This window comes from Fusarium verticillioides, chromosome 8 (assembly GCF_000149555.1).
Source record: "Fusarium verticillioides 7600 chromosome 8, whole genome shotgun sequence".
Classification (NCBI taxonomy): domain Eukaryota; kingdom Fungi; phylum Ascomycota; class Sordariomycetes; order Hypocreales; family Nectriaceae; genus Fusarium; species Fusarium verticillioides.
The window spans coordinates 212922-230944 of record NC_031682.1 but is presented as its reverse complement, the minus strand read 5'-3'; the positions used below and the strand labels follow the sequence as shown (position 1 = coordinate 230944).

Sequence of the window (18023 nt, the reverse complement as noted above, 5' to 3'; positions counted from 1 at the left end):
ACGAACTTTACACGGAATTGAGCGCGATGTAATGCAAAGTCTAGTATATTGAGCAGAAAAACAAACCACTACAACTGAAATCTACCCTATATCCTATCGTGATTTTACAAAGTAGGAGTCCAAGTATTCTTCCCAAGCCTCGTCCTCGAAAGTCCCAACATACCCGACATACATATCCGGCCGAACAATCACAATAGCCGAGTTCTCGTTCTTGACCCAATCAGCAGTAAAGTCCTTGTCCCCATCCCTGTTTTGATGACTGTCAACATACCCATTAGTCGACCCATTGGGCGGAATAGTATAAACGGGAGCCGATACGGAGATTGCCGGAAGTCGCTTTCCGATAACCAACACAATGAAGTCTCCATAAGACACATTTTCATAGAGTCGCGAAGTTTTGCCGGAAGATTCAGTCATTTCCACATCGGGACAGCGATATCCGGGTTTCCAGATACCAAGTTCCGCCCCCTGGACAAGTGGCGTGACGAACTCGCCGTAGTTGACACCCATGCCTTGTTATGTTAGTCGTGACATGTAACGGTGATGGTGAACGTACCTGTGATGAAGCCGGCATTTCGTTCGATTGTGGAGACGTATTTCTTGGCTGTGTGGATGGTGTCCCTGACTAGTGCTGCAGCTACTCCGATGACTTGAGCGGCTGTGGATCTCCGCTCGATGTCGTAGCTGCGTAGGATGTCGTCTCTTGCTTGGGTGGTGAGGTTGGATGGGCGTGCGAGTGCTGAGAGACGCCAGGCTAGGGCGAAGGCATCGGAGACACCTGTGTTTAAGCCTTGGCCACCATTGACGGAATGAACGTGAGCAGCGTCTCCGGCTAAGATGATTCTGCCGTGGCCTTCCTTGGAGATGAATGTTCCCGCGAGTCGTTCCTTAACTGGGGTATTGTTAGTACAGAAACAGTAGCTGTTGTGTAAGAGACATACCGTGAAATGTGCTGAACCATTCAGTCTTTGTAAACTCCACTCGATATGGAGCTAGATGTTCTTTGATAGACTCCTCAGCTAGTTGCTGGGTAATCTCTCCCTTGAGCAGAACGTAGAATCGGGACATTCCTCGTTCTCTTGGGATCCAAGCAACCCTAGACTCTCCATCAAGCTCAAAGGTAATAATCTCAGGACAGACAGGGAAGTCAGTATCCAAAAAAGTATCAAGAACAGCCCAGGTCATCTCAGGCTTGGTACCAGTGAAACTAATACCCAGCGTATTTCTGACAAAGGATCGTGCACCGTCAGCGCCAACGGCATATTTGCTGCGGACCTTTCGACCTGAACTAGTCATGACGGTGACAGAGTCTTCGTCTTCAGTGATGCTGATAACATGCTCGTTGTAGCTAACTGCATCGCCGAGACGCTTGCGCATCACCTGTTCAACGACAGGTTGTCCGATCATGAGAAAGTTCTTGTGGAAGGCATGCTCGATACCAACCCACCAAGCGTTCTGACGAGACTTGAAATCGCCTGCTTTAAAAGTAGAGCTCGCTGTTATTGTTAGACTATGTATTTGAAGTGTCTGGATATGCTTACTGTTGCATTTGAGACCGTCAGGTAGAAGCTCATCGAGGATGCCAGCAACCTCGAAGTACTGCTGAGTTCGAGCATTGAGCGCATCAGCGCGACCAAGCTCTAAACTGCGAGGCTTCTCATCTTTAAAATGGTTAGACTTGCTTCTCATCTCAACTCATCTCAACTAACCAAGGACGCGGACTGAGATACCCAATGGTTGGAGAAGGAGAGCAACAAAGAGCCCAGTAGGACCGCCACCAACGATAGTAACATCAACTTGATCCATGATTTCGAATGAATGTGAATAATTTTGTTTCAGAGTCTAACTTTTGGAGTTCTTAATATTTCACTTCTATGTAATTGGCGGGAAAGGCCAAGATAAATCACCAAATTCAACAGCTATCCAAGCTCTCCATCGACCTACCTATCTCGGCATCGTCAAACCGCCTCATCAATCCAAGGATTAAGAAAATCCAAAATGTCTCATCTGAATAACCATATCCGAGCTTTCGTTACACCATCAAACGCCCGAAGAATAATTCAGCGCCGGGGAACTTTAACTTGGCCGGGTGGGATAGAGCCGAACGGGATAACCGCGCGGGATGCCGATCATCACCACGGACCGTTCCCCCCATGCGAAAACCCAAGTTTTTAGCCCCAACCCCATCAATACTGACGACAAGTGTGGCTTGGCTTCCAGATTGATACCTTCTACTCTAGGATTTCACATCCGTGCAAGCTGACAGGGTGGCCGTCACAATTTTATGAGCTTCCTGATGAAGCCATTTTGTGTCATGCCTTTTCATTCGGATTAGGCGATGTGTGACGAGGGTAATTGTTTTGCCACGCAATTGGGTAATTGTACGATGGCCCACTGCTGAGACGACTCGGTGTTTTTCGCAAATTGTCTTAGTAAACCGAAAATGGGTATGTATGAGCTAGAGTATGTTACTTGTAGTTCACATGTTGATAGGAGATAGTAGACTGTAAGATTTATATCCTCTTATCTCCCTAATGTATCATTTATCTCATCAAGCTTAAAGTCACTCTCATTCCATACAAACAAGCCCTTATCAGAGATTCCTGTTCTTTCACTCTACCATGGCTGTATCCAGTCTTCGTCCCGTAATCCCCCTCCCTCTTGGGACTGTTGATCGCAATGTCTCTGCTGAACCATTGACTACCGCAGTCGATAGGGCGGCTCTTGAGACATCAAGCAAAATCCTCGATATCATCGGAAGGTATCGCATGAAGCAAGACGACAACCTCTACTCGCATTCCGATGAGTCAACACTCAAATTCATCGCTCTTATCTACACCCACGTCAAGACTGGCAAGCCAGTTCCTATGTGCCTACCGGCCTTCCCCTTCAAGTCGCCAAACTCGACCTCAAAGACATTGGGGAAACTTCCTGATAAGGGTGAAGAGATTGCTCTTGCCCACCTCAACGGATTATGCAGTGCTATTGGTGATGTATATCCGCCCGGCGCCAAGCTTACTATCATTTCCGATGGATTAGTATATAATGGTGAGTCCACCCTTCTGATAGTTGGGCAAAACTCGGACTAATCTCAGCAGACCTTCTTGGTGTCCCAGATAGAGATGTCTGGGCCTACGGCGAGACTCTTCGCTCCATGGCAGCAGAGAAAGAATTTCACAACATCTCCTTCGCACGTCTTCGCGATCTTGTTGAGATTGATCTACCGAAGGATCTCGAGGAGATGACCTATGTTGCCAACGCGTCAAACTTTCGACGTGCACTCCTCAACACCTTCAGCAAGCCTGGCTGGAATTGGGACGAAGTCCGCCAATCGGATGACCAGTGCATGACTTATCGTGGCTACATCAAGTTTCTTCAAACAGATTTGGAAACTGTTTATCCGGTTGATGAGAACCGGAGCAAGTCAAAGTATAAGAGAGGCATTGAGTATATCGCGAAGCAGATGATGGCTCGCGGAGATGTAAGTAACGGACTATCATGGGCGAAACAAGTTGTGTACTGATGTCTTAGGCCTTTGCCAATGCTGTTCGACAAAAGTACCCCGACCATGTTCGCCTATCAATCCATCCCTCAACCGGCACTGTCAAGCTATCTGTCAGCCTTTTGCCAACTGAGCAACTCTACACTACGCCCTGGCACTGCAGCGTAGCTTACAGACTGGATGGTACTATCAGAACCGGCATGCGATCTGAGTTTGACAACGACGAAAGCCTCGAACTAGTCTACGACAACACGAGACCTTCGTATTACCGAGAGAAGTCATCGCTTCTATCATGGGCAGAGGACAAGGGTGGCATCGTGGTTGATCCTATGTACCCCGCTGGCCTGATCATTCGTCCTGCTAATGGAGCTGGTTCCCTGACACTTGACGATATCGACACGAAGAAAGTCCGTGCTCTGTCAGAGATCAACTCACCGGTTGTTCTCAAGGGATTTGTCAAGAAACCTAACCGCGACCGCTTCATTGATTTCAGCTACCGATTTGGAACGCCCTTACCCTGGAAGTTTGGGTTATTGCTTGAAGTCAAGGACCGAGGACATGATGCTAGAGGTTTGAACAATGTCCTTTCAGCGGAGCCTATGCCGTTCCACTATGATGGCTTGTTCAAGGTTGTCAAGCAAACTGATGAGGATGGAAATGAGAAGACTGTTTCGACTCCTCCCCAGTAAGTGCCATGTCGAGAAAGAATCTTCAGCGACTGATCATGACTAGGTTCCAACTCTTCCAGGGTGCCACCTCCTCACCCCGAGACACTGGATTCACCCTTTTCTCTTCATCAACCCTATTCTTCAAATATCTCCCGTCGTGGCTCAAGAAAGACATTTCCAAGCTCACCTGGAGCGTATCAACATCAGCATTCGACAACACCGTTCTGAGAGGTCTCCCCTTAGCTATCGACCATCCTACGACCGGTAAACGATGCCTTCGATACCACGAACCTTGGCCGCAGTCCAAGACGCGATTTGATGCTTCGGATGTTACGATCGAAGGGCTCGAAGCTACAGAGAGCGCTGCGATTTGCGAAACCATCGACTCGGTCCTGTATGATCGTCGGGTTGCGCTGTACTATGCTTGGGATAAGGGTGATATCTTGGTCAGCGATAACATCTTGATGATGCATACCAGGAGTGATTTCACCGCTGGCGTTGATCGTGAGCTGTGGCGAATTCACTTTGACTAGGTCATGTAGTGCTGTTATTTCGGTCGGCAGGTCTGATTATGCTTCGTCATTGCCAATTTGAAAGTTTCATATAGATTATTTCTGCAATAGACTGTTTCAGTTCCTTGTAGCCCATTGGTCCATGCTTTGACTACCTTATCTCAGTGTATCTAGTTACGGATTCATCCGGAAATCCCGTCCGGAGATATCTCGGTCGGCATCCACTTCCGACTCGGATAGACTACCGACCAAACCTTATGACATATAATCATTAGTATAAGATCGCGGGGTAGCCCTGTTCATGATAACCTCAACATCATCAATCATCATGGTCGAAGTCAAGCAATATCATCTCCTGCCAACGGATCTCATTCCCAACTCACCAAGACCTCTTCTGCACTACAAAAATGTCTTAGCCAAGCGCCCTAATAGCTCCAAGTGCGACCCCGCCGAGGTCTGGGATATGTTTACTAAGAACGGATGGGACGTCCAATGGATATTTCGATACCCAAACACGCAGTTGTCGCACTTTCACTCTGAAGCTCACGAGTGCATGGCTGTTCTTTCAGGTACTGCAACAATTCGCTTCGGAGTCGGTGATACTTCAGAGGATCTCCAAGAGAACACATACGGATCAGCTTGGGAAAAAGGCGGGATTGTATTGGAAGCTGAGGCTGGAGATGTCTTTGTTATCCCAGCTGGTGTAGCGCACAAGACACACAACACCAAGCCGGCAGCCGAGTTCAAGCTCCTGTCGCCAGGTGTTGGGCATGGCATTGAGGCTGACGATCCGAAGAGGGCGTTGTCTGAGATTGAGCTGGATGGATATACTATGATGGGGGCGTACAACGGTGGTGAATGGGATTTCGTGAAGAGTGGAGGGGACTATGGCAGGTCATGGAAGGTTCCTAAACCAAAGAGGGATCCTGTATTTGGGGAAGCAGAGGATGGGCTTGTCAAGACTTGGCCTGGAGGGGATACTGAGGTGGATTTGGAGATTGTTCAGGTGGAGAACAGAGAGTACAAGTCAAAGATGTAGGTCGTATTTCGTCCAATGATGGAATGAGATTCATCATAAGGCATCATTAGTCTCACATCATTTCAGTGTCTGGAATACAATTGTGAGGTCACTAGGTAACAGAACACAGACAGTTTCAGTTAAAAATCGATTCACTAAGTATGTATGAACATAATAGAAAAGGAACGATCCAGTCACTCCCCAGCACTTGTCATATCATAATCCATCTATCTCGTATTCGCGTATTAGAATGAGAAAGGCAAAATCTATCATTCCTTAGTCCTGGACACCAGTAGGGGTGTTGCAGAGGATGCCTTGGTCAAGCTGTGATGGTTAGTAATCGGTCAAGTAAATGGTTTGATGAGACTTACAATAGGCAGAACGCAGCATCGAGCTCGCTGGCCAATGGCAGAGCAAACAGCACTGAAATCTGTGGCGTTGGCAGGGGTAGAGGGAGCTAGGCAAGTTAGAGTGAATTTCACTGAGGATATGGATCTACTCACGGTTTCCGCAGTCAAGGTCTGCAACTCCGAGGACATCAGTAGCACAGCATTGAGAAGTGCCATAGAGACCAGAGCAAGGGATATAAGCCTGGCGCTTCTCCTCAGTGGGGAGAGCAGAAACGGCAGTAGCCAGGAGGGTCACGAGAGCGAGTGAGAACTGCATGGTGAATAGAGTGAATGAGTAGATGGTAGAATGATATGAAGCTTGGGGATGTGGATGCAGATTCCAGACTGGCACTCCAACAATCCCCATATTTATACAAAATCCAAACTATAGATCCCATAAATCATTAAGATCATCGTCAGTAAAACTAAATAACCTCAACGTCATTATCTCACAACAAATCTCCAATGAATACCACGTTTAAAGCCGTTGACGTTTCCGATGGCGATATCCCTGGCCTATATCATCTATATATTGACTTGAAACCGGTTGTAGCGTTACAACGGCCCGGCCGTTTACAGCTCTGCAGGGATCTAACGCATAAACGTGTCGCGACGATCGCTCGATCAATTGGCGCTGCTGATTCGCTGGACCGTCGGAGCAAACACTTAAAGGAATAGCCGACTGCCGACCGTTAATTTTACAAGGCTAGCTTGAGGCGAATTTGGAAACAGGTTGGTCGCTGGGCCGATGTCATGGCTTGTTGGAAGCAAGTAATTGGTCAGATTGGCTCCTGTGAGGCCTCATTGGTGTACGGCAAAGTTCCATGACCGTTATTGATCATCCCTTTGGTCTTCCTATCAGCTTTTTCAGCTAGAGTTTGTTGGGGCTGGCGTAACGACGTGGCAAATCATGAATGTGCAGACTGTTTCTCATACTGTTCCTGCAGAAAGTGGACCTTCGCGCCGAGAAACTTGATCCGGCTTCCGACCCTGGTAAATGAGCATAAACTTGATTAACATTAGATATCCGAAACTTATATCCGATCGTATTATATAGGTGGCTTGACTTAGGTAGCGGATTAAGGCTCCCGAATCAGATAATGACATCAACCATCATGATGATCTGATAGATATCGTGGGCTAGGGGAGGAAAGTCTTAAGTGATAAAAATCTTTAGGTAAATTTATTCTAAGCTTAGAGGACTCTTTACTTGTTTTATTTTGACACATGATATCAAGGTTCGGAGTTTTCTTGCCCTCCGAGGCGTGGCTATCGCTTGTGTATCTTTATGAAATGAAACAGGAAACAAGGAAAATCTCATTCAAAAGCAAACACTTCGCAAGACAATCTGTTTCTGGAATCCCTGCTGCATATCCCTCCTATTTGATCAGTGATAGTTAACTCCAGACTTCAGCTCCATTCGATCATGATGCATCGAGCGCCTTGCTTCCTTCAGCCGAAAGCGTAGCCTCTCGCCTCTACCGTCATATCTGTCGCCACCCCCGTCGAAAGCCAGCTCAATGCGTTCCTTGACATCTCCAGATAACCCTGCACCACTAAGAATATCGCGCTCGTCAAACACATGTCCCGCCAAAACACTGATGAGACCAAAGCCCCCAGATACTGGTGAAGAAAAAAACGCGATGCGTACGATAAGAAGTATCGAGCCGACAATAGGCTGAGCGAGAAGAACGATTGCAAGTAAGGGAGACCTTTTGAGTACCGTGACAGTCTTCCAAGATTTATCAGGCCGATGGTACTCGAACTGTTCACGCTCTCCAGCCTTCAAGTCGTTGACCGATGAGCCAATGCCACAGAAGGCGGCTAGTCGAGACCAAAGAAGAGATGATACCACAGCCGTGAACCTTATCTGAGCCGCTTCATCCAGATGGTCCGTCAGCAAGTCACTGACAAAGTCGCTAAGTAAGTATCTGGCATCATTAAGGTGAAGAGTTTCACAGCCGTGTGGAAATTCTTCCTCCAAGCTTCCAGCGCAGCTACCCTCGATAAGGTTAACCGAGTTGGCAGTGATCTTCCACTTCCCGGTGCACTTAAGCCGTTGGCTCGTGAACTCGAGCGCTTCCTTTTGAAACCTTTCCTTTGAGGGTTTTATATTCCTCTCTTCTTTTGATGGCCCGACGTGTGGTGTGAGAAGGACGAAGAACTCGTCCACTTGACCTTGGGGCCATAGGGTCGACAGCCACTTCTTTTCTTTATAAAGAGATATGTTCTGTGGTGCCTCATCATCACTTGAGTCAAAACGCTGGTTCCACCACGTATTATTCTTGCGCTGCTTGTCAGCTTCGTGGTCGAGATGCCAAGCCAAGCCAAAGACGTTAGTAGACACGGTGTATGACTGCTGTCCCCGAAGCTCAGCCCTTATGCTCTTGACGTAAGATGGACTTGGTCCGTCCAGCATGGCAACTCTGATGGTATCGTCCGTCAGTAGGAGCATGTTAAAACCAAATGGTTGTGGCTGAGCGGGCAATTTGGTTACATTGGTAAACATGAAGGGAATGGTAGCGTTGACCATGAGAGACGCGCCAGAGGCAAAGTTTGCAAAACCAATAGGGCCAGTGAGACCATATTGACCGCCGCTGGCATTTACCTCAGTTGTGACTCTTCCACCAACGAAGCTCTTGTAGCCAACACTAAGAAGTAATGGGAACGCAAGAAATGCGGAGATGAGTAGTGTCCATCGCTGACTCCCGCGCCGCCCGTTCAGAAGACTACCCAAGATACTCTTCTTGATAATCGAATCGTAGTTCTGGAGGAGACTGGCCCACCGTGTTTCCAGTTGCAAAAAGACGATAGTGGACAATTTGGCGGTGCAGAGGTCCATGAGGGATAGCATCAAGCCAACGACAATGAGCTGGTACTTTTGCTCCAGGCTCGCCGCGGTGGGTGGATGAAAGCAACAGATGAGACCGGCGATACTGCAGCAGATGCTCAGTATCAGTGCTGCTATCTCTGAGACGTCGCAAAGCCGCCTCTTGATGGGGTTGCCAAGTCCACGGTGCTCTTGGCCGGTGTTGAAGGGCTCGTAAGCGGATACATCGTCGCTTGGCCGGATTTTATGGCGGGAGGGCATATGAGGTAAGGCATCCATGGAAGAGGATTTTATGATGTCTGTGTAAATTACGAGACCAAAGGAAGTCTAGACTGAGACGTAAAAGAAATCCGGAGAATGAATGCACGCAAAGCGAGATGTAATGAATTGTGGCTAAAAGTCTACGTGATTTATTTCCGGAGCAAATGTCGCTAAAACCACCGCATAGATCAATGATATAACCAATGAGATCAGGGAGTATTAGGTCTGGTCAGATCATTGTAATTTCTGCAACCCGGCAAAGCGATCCTTCACAGTTGTGTGGTATTGTCGCCAATCAAGATGCAACACGATATCACTTGGACACCAACCAACGATCATAGTTGCCAAGATAAGAATCAGGCTCTCGAAAGAAAGAGCGCCCACCACGCCCACGAGATCGTAGAACGAGATTTCAAATACTATATCAAATAGAATGCATGCAAAGCTCGAGGGCTCAATGATAATATTGATGGATAAACTCACTAGGACGGTAATAATTGAAAGACCGTCAAGATCAATTGTCACAGGAGGCGAAAGCTCCGGAGCCTGATTCTTATCCTGCAATTGTGAAAGTGGCTGCATGAGCTGAAAACAAAGTGGTTGTGTCAAAAGCGACATGTGATAAGACAAACCAGGCTCTCGGCTATTTATCCGCAATATCCAGAAAGCCCAACATTGCTGCGAGTACTTTGGAATGTCAGCTTTCTGCTCGAAAAAGATTTGGTTGGACTGAAAAAGACTTACAAGCGCCAGCTGTCACAATGTATGGAGCTGTGCCCCAAGCAGTCTGTATCGTTGCCAGATCGGTCCACGCTCTCGAGTTCAGCCAAATACCAATGGCCAGGCTCAGTAACACTGGAATGAGTACCACGATCGAGATGCGGCTGGCGGACCAGTCCAGTACCAGCTCAAGGCCATATTCGCCCTCGAGTATATCAAGTCTTTTGTTATTCAAGGTGCAGTGTATCCAGTCTGACCACGCCAAGGATATATGTCGAGGAACATGCCATCTTCTGTAGGATCTCATAAACAGCTGCAAGTCAGCGACTCCATTGTCATCGAGATTGACGCGCTTATGTGTTCCGGTATCCACATCGCACTGGTTCATTAGCATCAGTCGAGGTGACAAAACATAAGGACAAACCTCGTATAATCTGAAGCCTTTTAAGTTTTTTAGTGAGGGAACAGTCCCTCCTATCCCACGGAGTCGGAAAGTCGCCCAGCGGAGCTTGGAGAAAAGCTGGTCAGGCTTATCGACGAACACAACTCTCTCCTTCGGATTAGGATTTCCACGGAGGAACAAACCCAAGACAACGTATGTTGGTTGGATCCTCGACTCAAACTCGATAGCTGATGTGCCCTCGATACCGAAAAAAGGCGTTGAAAAGGTCGTCTTCCATTCGATCCTCTCCGCTTGTGCCTCATGCTGTGTAAGTGAGGTTTCGCCATCGACAGTTACATTCTCTTCATCGTGTCGTGGTGTTGGGTTCATGAGCTTTTGATAAGCCTTTGGGTACGGAAATGTAGCGGTCTCGTTGATCTCATAGTTGTAGCTCAATTGCGGCATTCCCTGGGCTGCGGGAGGCTGTAAGAAGGACTCGCTCTTGACATTCCACTGATGGCGAAGTGATCTAATGTATGGATTTCGCTGTTCTACAAGACCATTGTAGTCGAGATGCCCTATGCCGTATGAGAAGTACGCATGCCAAGCTGTAGTGGGGATGGGTCCGGCGGGTGCTGGCTGAGACAGAGACACGGGTGCATCGTCGGTATCGTCACTAGGTGGCGCCATCATCAATTGCCAAAGGCGAGTAGATATGTTTCTTCTTTCTTGACCGATTATCTGTGCAGTCGCAGGAATGAACCTCGCGTAATGAGCATTGAAAATGCGTTGGCGATTCAATCTTCAGCCGCAAGCCACCAAGAACTCTCCAATGAGACGAGACACCGAAGTTCTGTCTGCAGCGGTGAATGATTTGACCAATTGAAAATGTTCAGTACCAGCCAAAGGTACTTAGCGCAGAGCTACATTCTCAGAGTGACTGACTGGAAAGCCCCCAACTGAGAGGTCGGTCGGTTCAGCCAATGATCATACACCTACAAAGCTGGGGCTGTAGCTCACGTTGATGGTTTCTATCCAGGCCTGCGGTCTAATATTCCCTCTATAATATTTCTTTGAGTATATGTAATCATTATATGAAATTTATTCTGTCATTCTATCGCTCTTCGTCAAGGTGAGATGGACCAGGTAGGTCTCCAAACACTGGCTGACGATCGTAGCTGAACTGTACGACCCCATGTCAGTAAGATCATTATGGCAACATAGAGGATAATTTACCCTTACTCCCTTTCCAACATCCATAACGAGAGCCTCTTGTGAGAAGAGGATGAAGGATTTGTGCAAGTCAATAATGGACTCATCTGCAGCATGCTTCTCAAACTGCGCCTGGGCCTTCCTTACCAGCGGAACTGATTCAGGGCCATGGCCATCAAGAAAGATCTTATAGACAAGTGCATATTGGGGCATGTTTGCGCCGCCGAAATAAGAGTTCAAGTCAAACTGGTCAGAAACAGCACCGACGTTGCAAATCAGTCCCCAGATTTGATCCTGGCAGCAAGAGTTGATTGCGTCAACCAAACGAGGGGTTACCGTCTGCTCCAGGCTCTCTCCGTCCTTTCTTTCATCTGGTGTAGATATGAAATACATGGCAACAGTAGAGTCGCCGGAATCCATAGCACCTGTTACAGCCGCAGCTCGCTTCACAGCAGCCGCGGTTTGCAGTGGAATGTTCTTCTCGTATGCCATGAGAGCAACGCTCGTTTCAAAATCTGCGAACAAAGGTCCATCTGGTGCGATAGTTGTCTTGACATAGTCGCTGGAAAAGCATTTATGGACATGCTCCCAATCTCGAAAGAATAGTTCCGTGGTGTCGTCTCTTCCAACCCAGTTATGGTTGGCGTTCAAGGGGCCATCAGGGCGGGATCCAAAGGATGAGTCAAAGACCTGGGTCTGGATGTACTTGCTACGCATGAGCTTAGTAACATCGTCCAACTCTAGAGATTGCTATGTTGGTCAGTGGGAAGTCGACATACTGAGGCTTCTGGTCCTTATCCTCTGTAGCATCAGAGATACTACCGTGGATACGGAATCGATGGTCAAAGAATTCTTTCCGTGTCATATAAGGCTTACGCCTGCCAGTAGCAATTTGCTTAATATGGGGCATCATGATGTGAGCAAGTCTATGTTGTAACGCGGGCGACAATAATGATGCAGGATGATGGTGGGTGATAGCCAAGCTACTATATGAGTGCAATCAACGTAGCTCGGTTACAGGAGGAAGGAGGTGACAGAGGAGATCTTAGGAGCTGGTTTTATGTAAGAACTCATAGCCAAGCCATCAGCTGACTTCGGCTCGAGTGGATGCCTATGCATACTGACACAACTTACAAGATCTACAATGTGGGGCCGACAAATATACCCCAGTGAAAGAGGGTCAGGCCTGTTGTGAAAGCCCCGAAGTTGAGCTGCAGCAATTAGAACGTGGAGCCGATAACTGTTGGCCCATGCATGCATGGTATTACGGAACCTGCATTGGGAGACTGTAAATAGGACAGGGTTGGTATGTAGCTACAGCACATCTGACGACAAAGCCAAAGGATCGTATTGAAGCTAAGCATTCGGGCGGACCAGATGACTACAAATACCTACCCAGATAAGGACGGGAGCTGAACTGGCGCTGCTTCTGTCAAGAACCTTTGTTAAACCCAAGCGTAGGTAGCTACCACGAGCAGCCGCATAGACAGCAAATGGAATGGTAGACGATCCAAACAAGGGCATCTCAGGTTTGATCTAGAAGCACAATCAGCCCTGTTATCTTTAGCACTCTATGGACCTCTCGTTTATGGCAAGCCCTTTGCGTTTATTTCTTTTCTTGCAAGAGCTCCCTTGAGCCGGTTCATCAGGTTGATGGGAGAATCTGCCGTTAAAACCGATTGATCTGGTGCTTTAACAAGGTCATCCTCTTGGAACCTTTGGAACTCTCTAGGGCCAACAACATACTCACTATATCCATCCCGAGGACTCCTGTTAGTTCGAGACTCATTGATTGGAATTTGCAGAGACACCAGTTGAGTCTATGCATACTATAAGATGAAGAGGAAGAGGGCAGGATTAAACTCTTCTTCCAATCTAAGTGGTTCATTGGTGTTGCCAGTGCCTTAACTTTGATTGGTAAGATCCAGAATAATGCGGTTCATTCATCTCTAGCTGTAGACTTTCGATGGCAACCAATATCACAAGCCGCGTAGCCATAATGAATATTATAATCGAGGGATGGCAAGTTCGTGCAAAGTCAGTACTAGCGATATCCTTGAACATCGAGACTCGACATCTAACCTTTAACGAAAGGGTCATGTTGCATGTACTTCTAGTCCATATGATCAACGATCGACACTAGGATTTCTAATCCGGCAATCCGTGTGCCGTAAAGAACCAGTAACCCCAGAATTATAGGGATGTGGGGATTACGGGACGGGAATATCGGCATCGGCATGTCGAGAAGGCATGCGGGCTCAAAGAAGGCCGAAACTGGAGAGCCAGGATTTGAAGACGGGGTTATCAAAAAGTCCAATCAATTCAAATTCTCCCCAGTTAAAACAAACCTTGATCATGGCTACGCAGGAGTCCCCTCGACGTGGTCATCATTGGCTCGGCTCGCCGGCCGTTTAGCCGCCCGAGTACTACGCTAGAAGCACAATGTCAAAGTATACAAGCGGTCGTCTTCACTAATCGAGGTTGGTGCCGCTATTAAGGTTGGTCCAGATGGTGTTCGGATTCTCGACACACTTGGTTTCGACCACGCGAGGGCTGGCTCGTCTCCCGTTGCGGCGATCACAAGGTCTTCACGAAAGAGGCTGAGGTGCTTTGGGATCTGAAGGTCATCGACATCATCCAGAAGAGGGCCGAATCGCACTTGAATCAGGGGAACAGGCCAAAGCAGATCTCCTAGTTGGTAAGTTGTTCAAACATGGCCCAATTAAGTTTGTCAACGACAGCTGCGGATGGCATCAGGTCTATGGTGAGGCCATACGTCGTTGGTGATGCTGTGTTCCAGACAGCGAGGCCATCTGGCTTATCAGCCTTTCGTTTCACGCTGGAGCTTTACGACATCAAAACAGCTCTCAAGCAACTACCAGAAATCTTACAAGCGGACCAGCCTACATTCTTGTCCATGGTGTATTCTTTCGACAACAGCATGCGATCTGTTGTTATGTATCCTGCCGAAACTTTGAACTGCTTAACTTGGTGTGTATCGTTCCAGATAGTAGCCTCAATGAAAAGACACCAGAACCTTGAACGGCATCTGGGGATTAGGAAGAGCTTATGTCACTATTTTCAGACTTTCCCTCTTGGGCGCATGATTATTTGCGGTAAGATGTCCCTTGTGTGATCCAGTCTTGTAGTACAGAAGCACTGACTAACTTCAACAATAGAATCGCAAAGAATATGAAACTCTGGCAGCTTTGGGACCAGGACCCGTTACCAACCCACATTCGCAGCCGAACAGTTTTGATTGGCGATGCGGCGCATGCGATGGCGCCTCACCAAGGACAGGGCGGAACACAGGCTGTTGAAGATGGAGAGGGTTTCAGAATGTTCCTTCAGAAATGCGTTACTAGTGAACATGTTCCTGAGCTCCTGAAAGACTTTGATTCTGTCCGCAAGCCAGATCCAGAATAATACCAGAAAGGCAAAGAACAAAAGGACGGCGGAGGGAGTTTACATGCTTGAGAAGATAAATTGGACCTACGGTGGCATCATGGAAGAGCTCAAAGCCGTGGAAGAGACTACAGGAATGCGGATATGTAAATAGCTCTTCTTATAATGATATTAAACGTCCTGGCAAGGCTTCCAATCCTTTCACGGTGTTAGGTATCCACTAATTATGCGCCAGGGCCACTGAGCGAAGGATTGAATGGGGCTTGCTGCCTAGAGTCAGCACTAGCGGTCTTTAAAAATGCCACTCATTGTGCAGTCGTAATCTGTACGCTCACAACATCTCAACTCATTGAATATGGGCTACTCTGAAGTTCTCTGCCACATTTGTGGCGTCAGTTTCAACATCAACCGCTCTCGAACAGACAAAGAGCCTCGAAGCGCAGCCTGGGGTTATCAGACCCTTGCGATGAACCCTGAAAACAGTCACGGCCAGTGGGGATGCTACTACGTGAAGAGAGACGGAGTTCAAGACCCTGGGGCTGCCTCACTGGAGACAGTCAAGTATATCCCGCCTAAAATAGAACCAGAAGATTCATCCGACGATGGATGGACATCGGACACGCCGGATGATGAATGGGAACACATCGCAGGACCAGAGTGCGAGTACAACGGAGCCTATAACGGGAATCACATCTGCGCAGAGGCCATGAAAGGCTGTCAAACATCCCAGTGCCTTGTCCCAAAAGGCAATGATTGGCAGCCCGAGACAAGCGACCAGGATTTCGAAACTTCGGGTAAATTCTTCCTCAGCGGTTTGTCCGACGACATGCCCAGTAGAGATATGGGTTGGCCGTCTGTTTCTCCCGCGCGTCATGGCATGGACGATGTCAGAGCTGAGAACATCATTTGGGATGCTCAAGATGCGGACGAGTACTGCATGCCTTTTCATCCGGCCTGCTTCGAGATATTCAAAAGAGCTTCTCTATATCGGTATGGAAGCGTTGATGTTCAGTGCTTGATGCAATGGTGGCGTCTCGAACCAGAGTACGAAGACTTCCATGGTTTTCCCCGTCATCCTGCTGTCGAAGCGGCTGCTGAGCAGTGGTGGAGTCACGAACGTGGAGGTGAATTCCTAGTGGCCAACCCTTGCTTCGTTCCTGGACTGGACGATCTCCTGCAATCGACACAGAGCGTGGAACATACCCTTGGGAACGAGTCTAGCCCTTCTGGAAGTATCGTATCAACGGAGCCAGCCCCTTCCGACCCATTCTCAAAGCTCCCTAGCGAAATGATTCGTGAGATTCTTATCCATCTCAGTTTCAAGGACCTTGCCAACCTGCGACTCACCTCTCGCGTATTTCTGCATCTCCCGAACACGGTTTTGTACGAGTTGACAGTTCAAGAGACTCCTTGGTTGTATGAGGCATGGTCATCGTTGCCTATCTCTTTCTGGGCAACAACGACTCAAGCAGAGATCGAACGCGGAGGTAGCATTAACACAACTCCTCATCCAGTCAAGCTGCTCGGAAAAGGTGAAACAGACTGGCTCCGTCTTCAAATGGAGCTGTCAAAGAATTGGAAAACCATGCTTGGGCTGCAGAATCGACGCAGAATCTGGAATGATTGCCAGGAGATCTTGAATCGGGTGGATGAATACCGAAATCAGGGCAAGATCTGAAGGTTCTTGAGCTTATTTCACTTTCGATAGTTGGCAAATGGAGCCGCTTTCAATGTAATGATTTGATTCAACATGCTTTACAACAGCCCAAGCAACCACGGCGTAATTTAACCAAGCTTTGTAAGACGGTCCAAAACATCGTCCTCCCAAGGATAATCATCGCTCTTAATCTTTCCAAATGTCGGCAATAAAACAGCCTCATCAATCTCAGCATACTTTCCACGCTCAATATGCACAACCTGTCCGTTCTTGGACGAATCAGCCATAAGGAAAGCGGCGCAACGTGCGACAACAGAAGCAGGCTGTAGTTCAACGTTAATGGCATCAAGAAGAGCCTTCAGCGATGGCAAGACACTGCTGTCTGTCCAGCTAGGTGCTAGTGTGTTCACGCGGATAGGAAGCTGAGCTGCGGCGAGCAGGGGCACGAGACCGCGTCCCCAGCCTAGAACACCGTGCTTGGCGGTGGCTAGGGATGTTAGTAAAATGCAATGACGTAGGCTTTGGCTAACTCACAGTAATCCACAGCTCGAACACGCTGAAGACCCGTCGTCGAGCCACTAATAAGAATGCTACCTCCTTCAGGCTGTTGTCTCAGATAGTTAATAGCCAGGGTCGAAGTGTTGATGACTCCCTTCAAGCTAATGTCAAGAAGCTGGTGCGAGGGCTCCTTCAAGTCTCCATTCTCATCAACCTCAGTAGCCAAGTAATCCGTCCTAGGTCCAACACCAGCATTCGCAAAAACATGGTCAATACGGCCATAAACCTCCTTGGCCTTCTTGAATAGCGCAATCAAATCACCCCAGACTGAAACATCTGTCTTGACAAAGGTAAATGATCCCTTGTGCTCCTCCGGGGGAGGCTGCACATCGCCGCTGACTACCGAGGCGCCAAGCGACAAAAGCAAGTCAACAGTGGATAAACCAATACCGGAAGATCCTCCTATCAAGGATTTCGTTAGCTCCATTCTACGTCTGTAAGGGGGTGTCGTTTACCAGTCACGATGACAACCTTGCCCTTCAGGGCCTCCAGCTTTTGATCGTCGATAGTAAACTCAGCCATGTTTTCTAATTCTTGAAACGTGAAGAAGCAGAAAGACGCGGTGAGTAGAAACAGCAGCAGTGGCTCTGACTAAAATACGAAAAGTTACATTGGCCTTTCCGTCCAAACCAATTCAGGGTCCTCGGTGGAACCGGGGAATCCGCAGCAACTCCCCTAAGTCGTACGAGTTCCTCATCTTGCATTAACTGTTGGTGGGTAAACTATTGTTTCTGCTCTGTAGTTCCGAGTCTAGTCGAGGACTAGATCTCACAATCCATGCTGGGTATCCATATTTGCTGGGCATGTACGCGATCACGTGTTTTGAAATGCTCATTTGCCACTGGTTCTCTTGGTGGAATGATCGGAGAAAGTCGCCCGGGGTGTTGGTTCTGTCGGAAATGGATCTCT

The 18023-nt window shown here is 48.0% G+C and overlaps 10 protein-coding genes across 10 annotated transcripts; 4 read left to right on the top strand and 6 right to left on the bottom strand.

The window, feature by feature from the left end:
* Nucleotides 1-93: 93 nt before the first annotated feature.
* Nucleotides 94-1806, bottom strand: FVEG_07692 (hypothetical protein; the record flags this gene model as incomplete). Its single annotated transcript, XM_018896364.1, has 5 exons — nucleotides 94-512; nucleotides 557-892; nucleotides 942-1496; nucleotides 1542-1661; nucleotides 1710-1806. 5 exons carry the CDS (start codon nucleotides 1804-1806, stop codon nucleotides 94-96), a joined length of 1527 nt encoding a protein of 508 aa, XP_018753823.1.
* An 815-nt stretch (nucleotides 1807-2621) lies between these two features.
* On the top strand, nucleotides 2622-4703 carry FVEG_07693 (hypothetical protein; the record flags this gene model as incomplete). Its single annotated transcript, XM_018896365.1, has 4 exons — nucleotides 2622-3048; nucleotides 3096-3481; nucleotides 3532-4187; nucleotides 4235-4703. The coding sequence occupies 4 exons, from the start codon at nucleotides 2622-2624 to the stop codon at nucleotides 4701-4703; spliced, it is 1938 nt and encodes a 645-aa protein (XP_018753824.1).
* A 307-nt stretch (nucleotides 4704-5010) lies between these two features.
* FVEG_07694 (hypothetical protein) lies at nucleotides 5011-5778 on the top strand (the record flags this gene model as incomplete). The annotated part of the gene is made up of 1 exon (XM_018896366.1): nucleotides 5011-5778. The coding sequence occupies one exon, from the start codon at nucleotides 5011-5013 to the stop codon at nucleotides 5719-5721; it is 711 nt and encodes a 236-aa protein (XP_018753825.1). The 3' UTR covers nucleotides 5722-5778.
* A 56-nt stretch (nucleotides 5779-5834) lies between these two features.
* Nucleotides 5835-6569, bottom strand: FVEG_07695 (hypothetical protein). Its single transcript, XM_018896367.1, has 3 exons — nucleotides 6204-6569; nucleotides 6072-6157; nucleotides 5835-6024 (listed from the first exon to the last, which is right to left on the bottom strand). Exons 1-3 carry the CDS (start codon nucleotides 6454-6456, stop codon nucleotides 5977-5979), a joined length of 387 nt encoding a protein of 128 aa, XP_018753826.1. The 5' UTR covers nucleotides 6457-6569; the 3' UTR covers nucleotides 5835-5976.
* Nucleotides 6570-7476: 907 nt separating this feature from the next.
* Nucleotides 7477-9198, bottom strand: FVEG_16170 (hypothetical protein; the record flags this gene model as incomplete). Its single annotated transcript, XM_018905408.1, has 1 exon — nucleotides 7477-9198. One exon carries the CDS (start codon nucleotides 9196-9198, stop codon nucleotides 7477-7479), a length of 1722 nt encoding a protein of 573 aa, XP_018753827.1.
* Nucleotides 9199-9823: 625 nt separating this feature from the next.
* FVEG_16171 (hypothetical protein) lies at nucleotides 9824-10972 on the bottom strand (the record flags this gene model as incomplete). The annotated part of the gene is made up of 3 exons (XM_018905409.1): nucleotides 9824-9867; nucleotides 9925-10279; nucleotides 10325-10972. The coding sequence occupies 3 exons, from the start codon at nucleotides 10970-10972 to the stop codon at nucleotides 9824-9826; spliced, it is 1047 nt and encodes a 348-aa protein (XP_018753828.1).
* A 424-nt stretch (nucleotides 10973-11396) lies between these two features.
* Nucleotides 11397-12404, bottom strand: FVEG_07697 (hypothetical protein; the record flags this gene model as incomplete). The annotated part of the gene is made up of 3 exons (XM_018896368.1): nucleotides 11397-11465; nucleotides 11519-12203; nucleotides 12274-12404. 3 exons carry the CDS (start codon nucleotides 12402-12404, stop codon nucleotides 11397-11399), a joined length of 885 nt encoding a protein of 294 aa, XP_018753829.1.
* A 1803-nt stretch (nucleotides 12405-14207) lies between these two features.
* On the top strand, nucleotides 14208-14920 carry FVEG_07698 (hypothetical protein; the record flags this gene model as incomplete). Its single annotated transcript, XM_018896369.1, has 2 exons — nucleotides 14208-14452; nucleotides 14674-14920. 2 exons carry the CDS (start codon nucleotides 14208-14210, stop codon nucleotides 14918-14920), a joined length of 492 nt encoding a protein of 163 aa, XP_018753830.1.
* A 327-nt stretch (nucleotides 14921-15247) lies between these two features.
* FVEG_07699 (hypothetical protein) lies at nucleotides 15248-16577 on the top strand (the record flags this gene model as incomplete). The annotated part of the gene is made up of 1 exon (XM_018896370.1): nucleotides 15248-16577. Exon 1 carries the CDS (start codon nucleotides 15255-15257, stop codon nucleotides 16575-16577), a length of 1323 nt encoding a protein of 440 aa, XP_018753831.1. The 5' UTR covers nucleotides 15248-15254.
* A 75-nt stretch (nucleotides 16578-16652) lies between these two features.
* Nucleotides 16653-17658, bottom strand: FVEG_07700 (hypothetical protein). Its single transcript, XM_018896371.1, has 3 exons — nucleotides 17570-17658; nucleotides 17091-17516; nucleotides 16653-17043 (listed from the first exon to the last, which is right to left on the bottom strand). The coding sequence occupies exons 1-3, from the start codon at nucleotides 17634-17636 to the stop codon at nucleotides 16685-16687; spliced, it is 852 nt and encodes a 283-aa protein (XP_018753832.1). The 5' UTR covers nucleotides 17637-17658; the 3' UTR covers nucleotides 16653-16684.
* Nucleotides 17659-18023: the final 365 nt, after the last annotated feature.

What these genes read in the sequence shown, in the direction of transcription:
- FVEG_07700 (XM_018896371.1), bottom strand. Translation starts at nt 17,636, where the DNA reads ATGGCTGAGTTTACTATCGACGATCAAAAGCTGGAGGCCCTGAAGGGC. An exon ending in CAAGGTTGTCATCGTGACTG is followed by an intron (nt 17,517 to 17,569) that starts GTAAACGACACC and finishes AATCCTTGATAG; the next exon opens with GAGGATCTTCCGGTATTGGT. An exon ending in TGTTCGAGCTGTGGATTACT is followed by an intron (nt 17,044 to 17,090) that starts GTGAGTTAGCCA and finishes TAACATCCCTAG; the next exon opens with CCACCGCCAAGCACGGTGTT.
- FVEG_07695 (XM_018896367.1), bottom strand. Translation starts at nt 6,456, where the DNA reads ATGGGGATTGTTGGAGTGCCAGTCTGGAATCTGCATCCACATCCCCAA. An exon ending in AGACCTTGACTGCGGAAACC is followed by an intron (nt 6,158 to 6,203) that starts GTGAGTAGATCC and finishes TAACTTGCCTAG; the next exon opens with CTCCCTCTACCCCTGCCAAC. An exon ending in GATGCTGCGTTCTGCCTATT is followed by an intron (nt 6,025 to 6,071) that starts GTAAGTCTCATC and finishes TAACCATCACAG; the next exon opens with CTTGACCAAGGCATCCTCTG.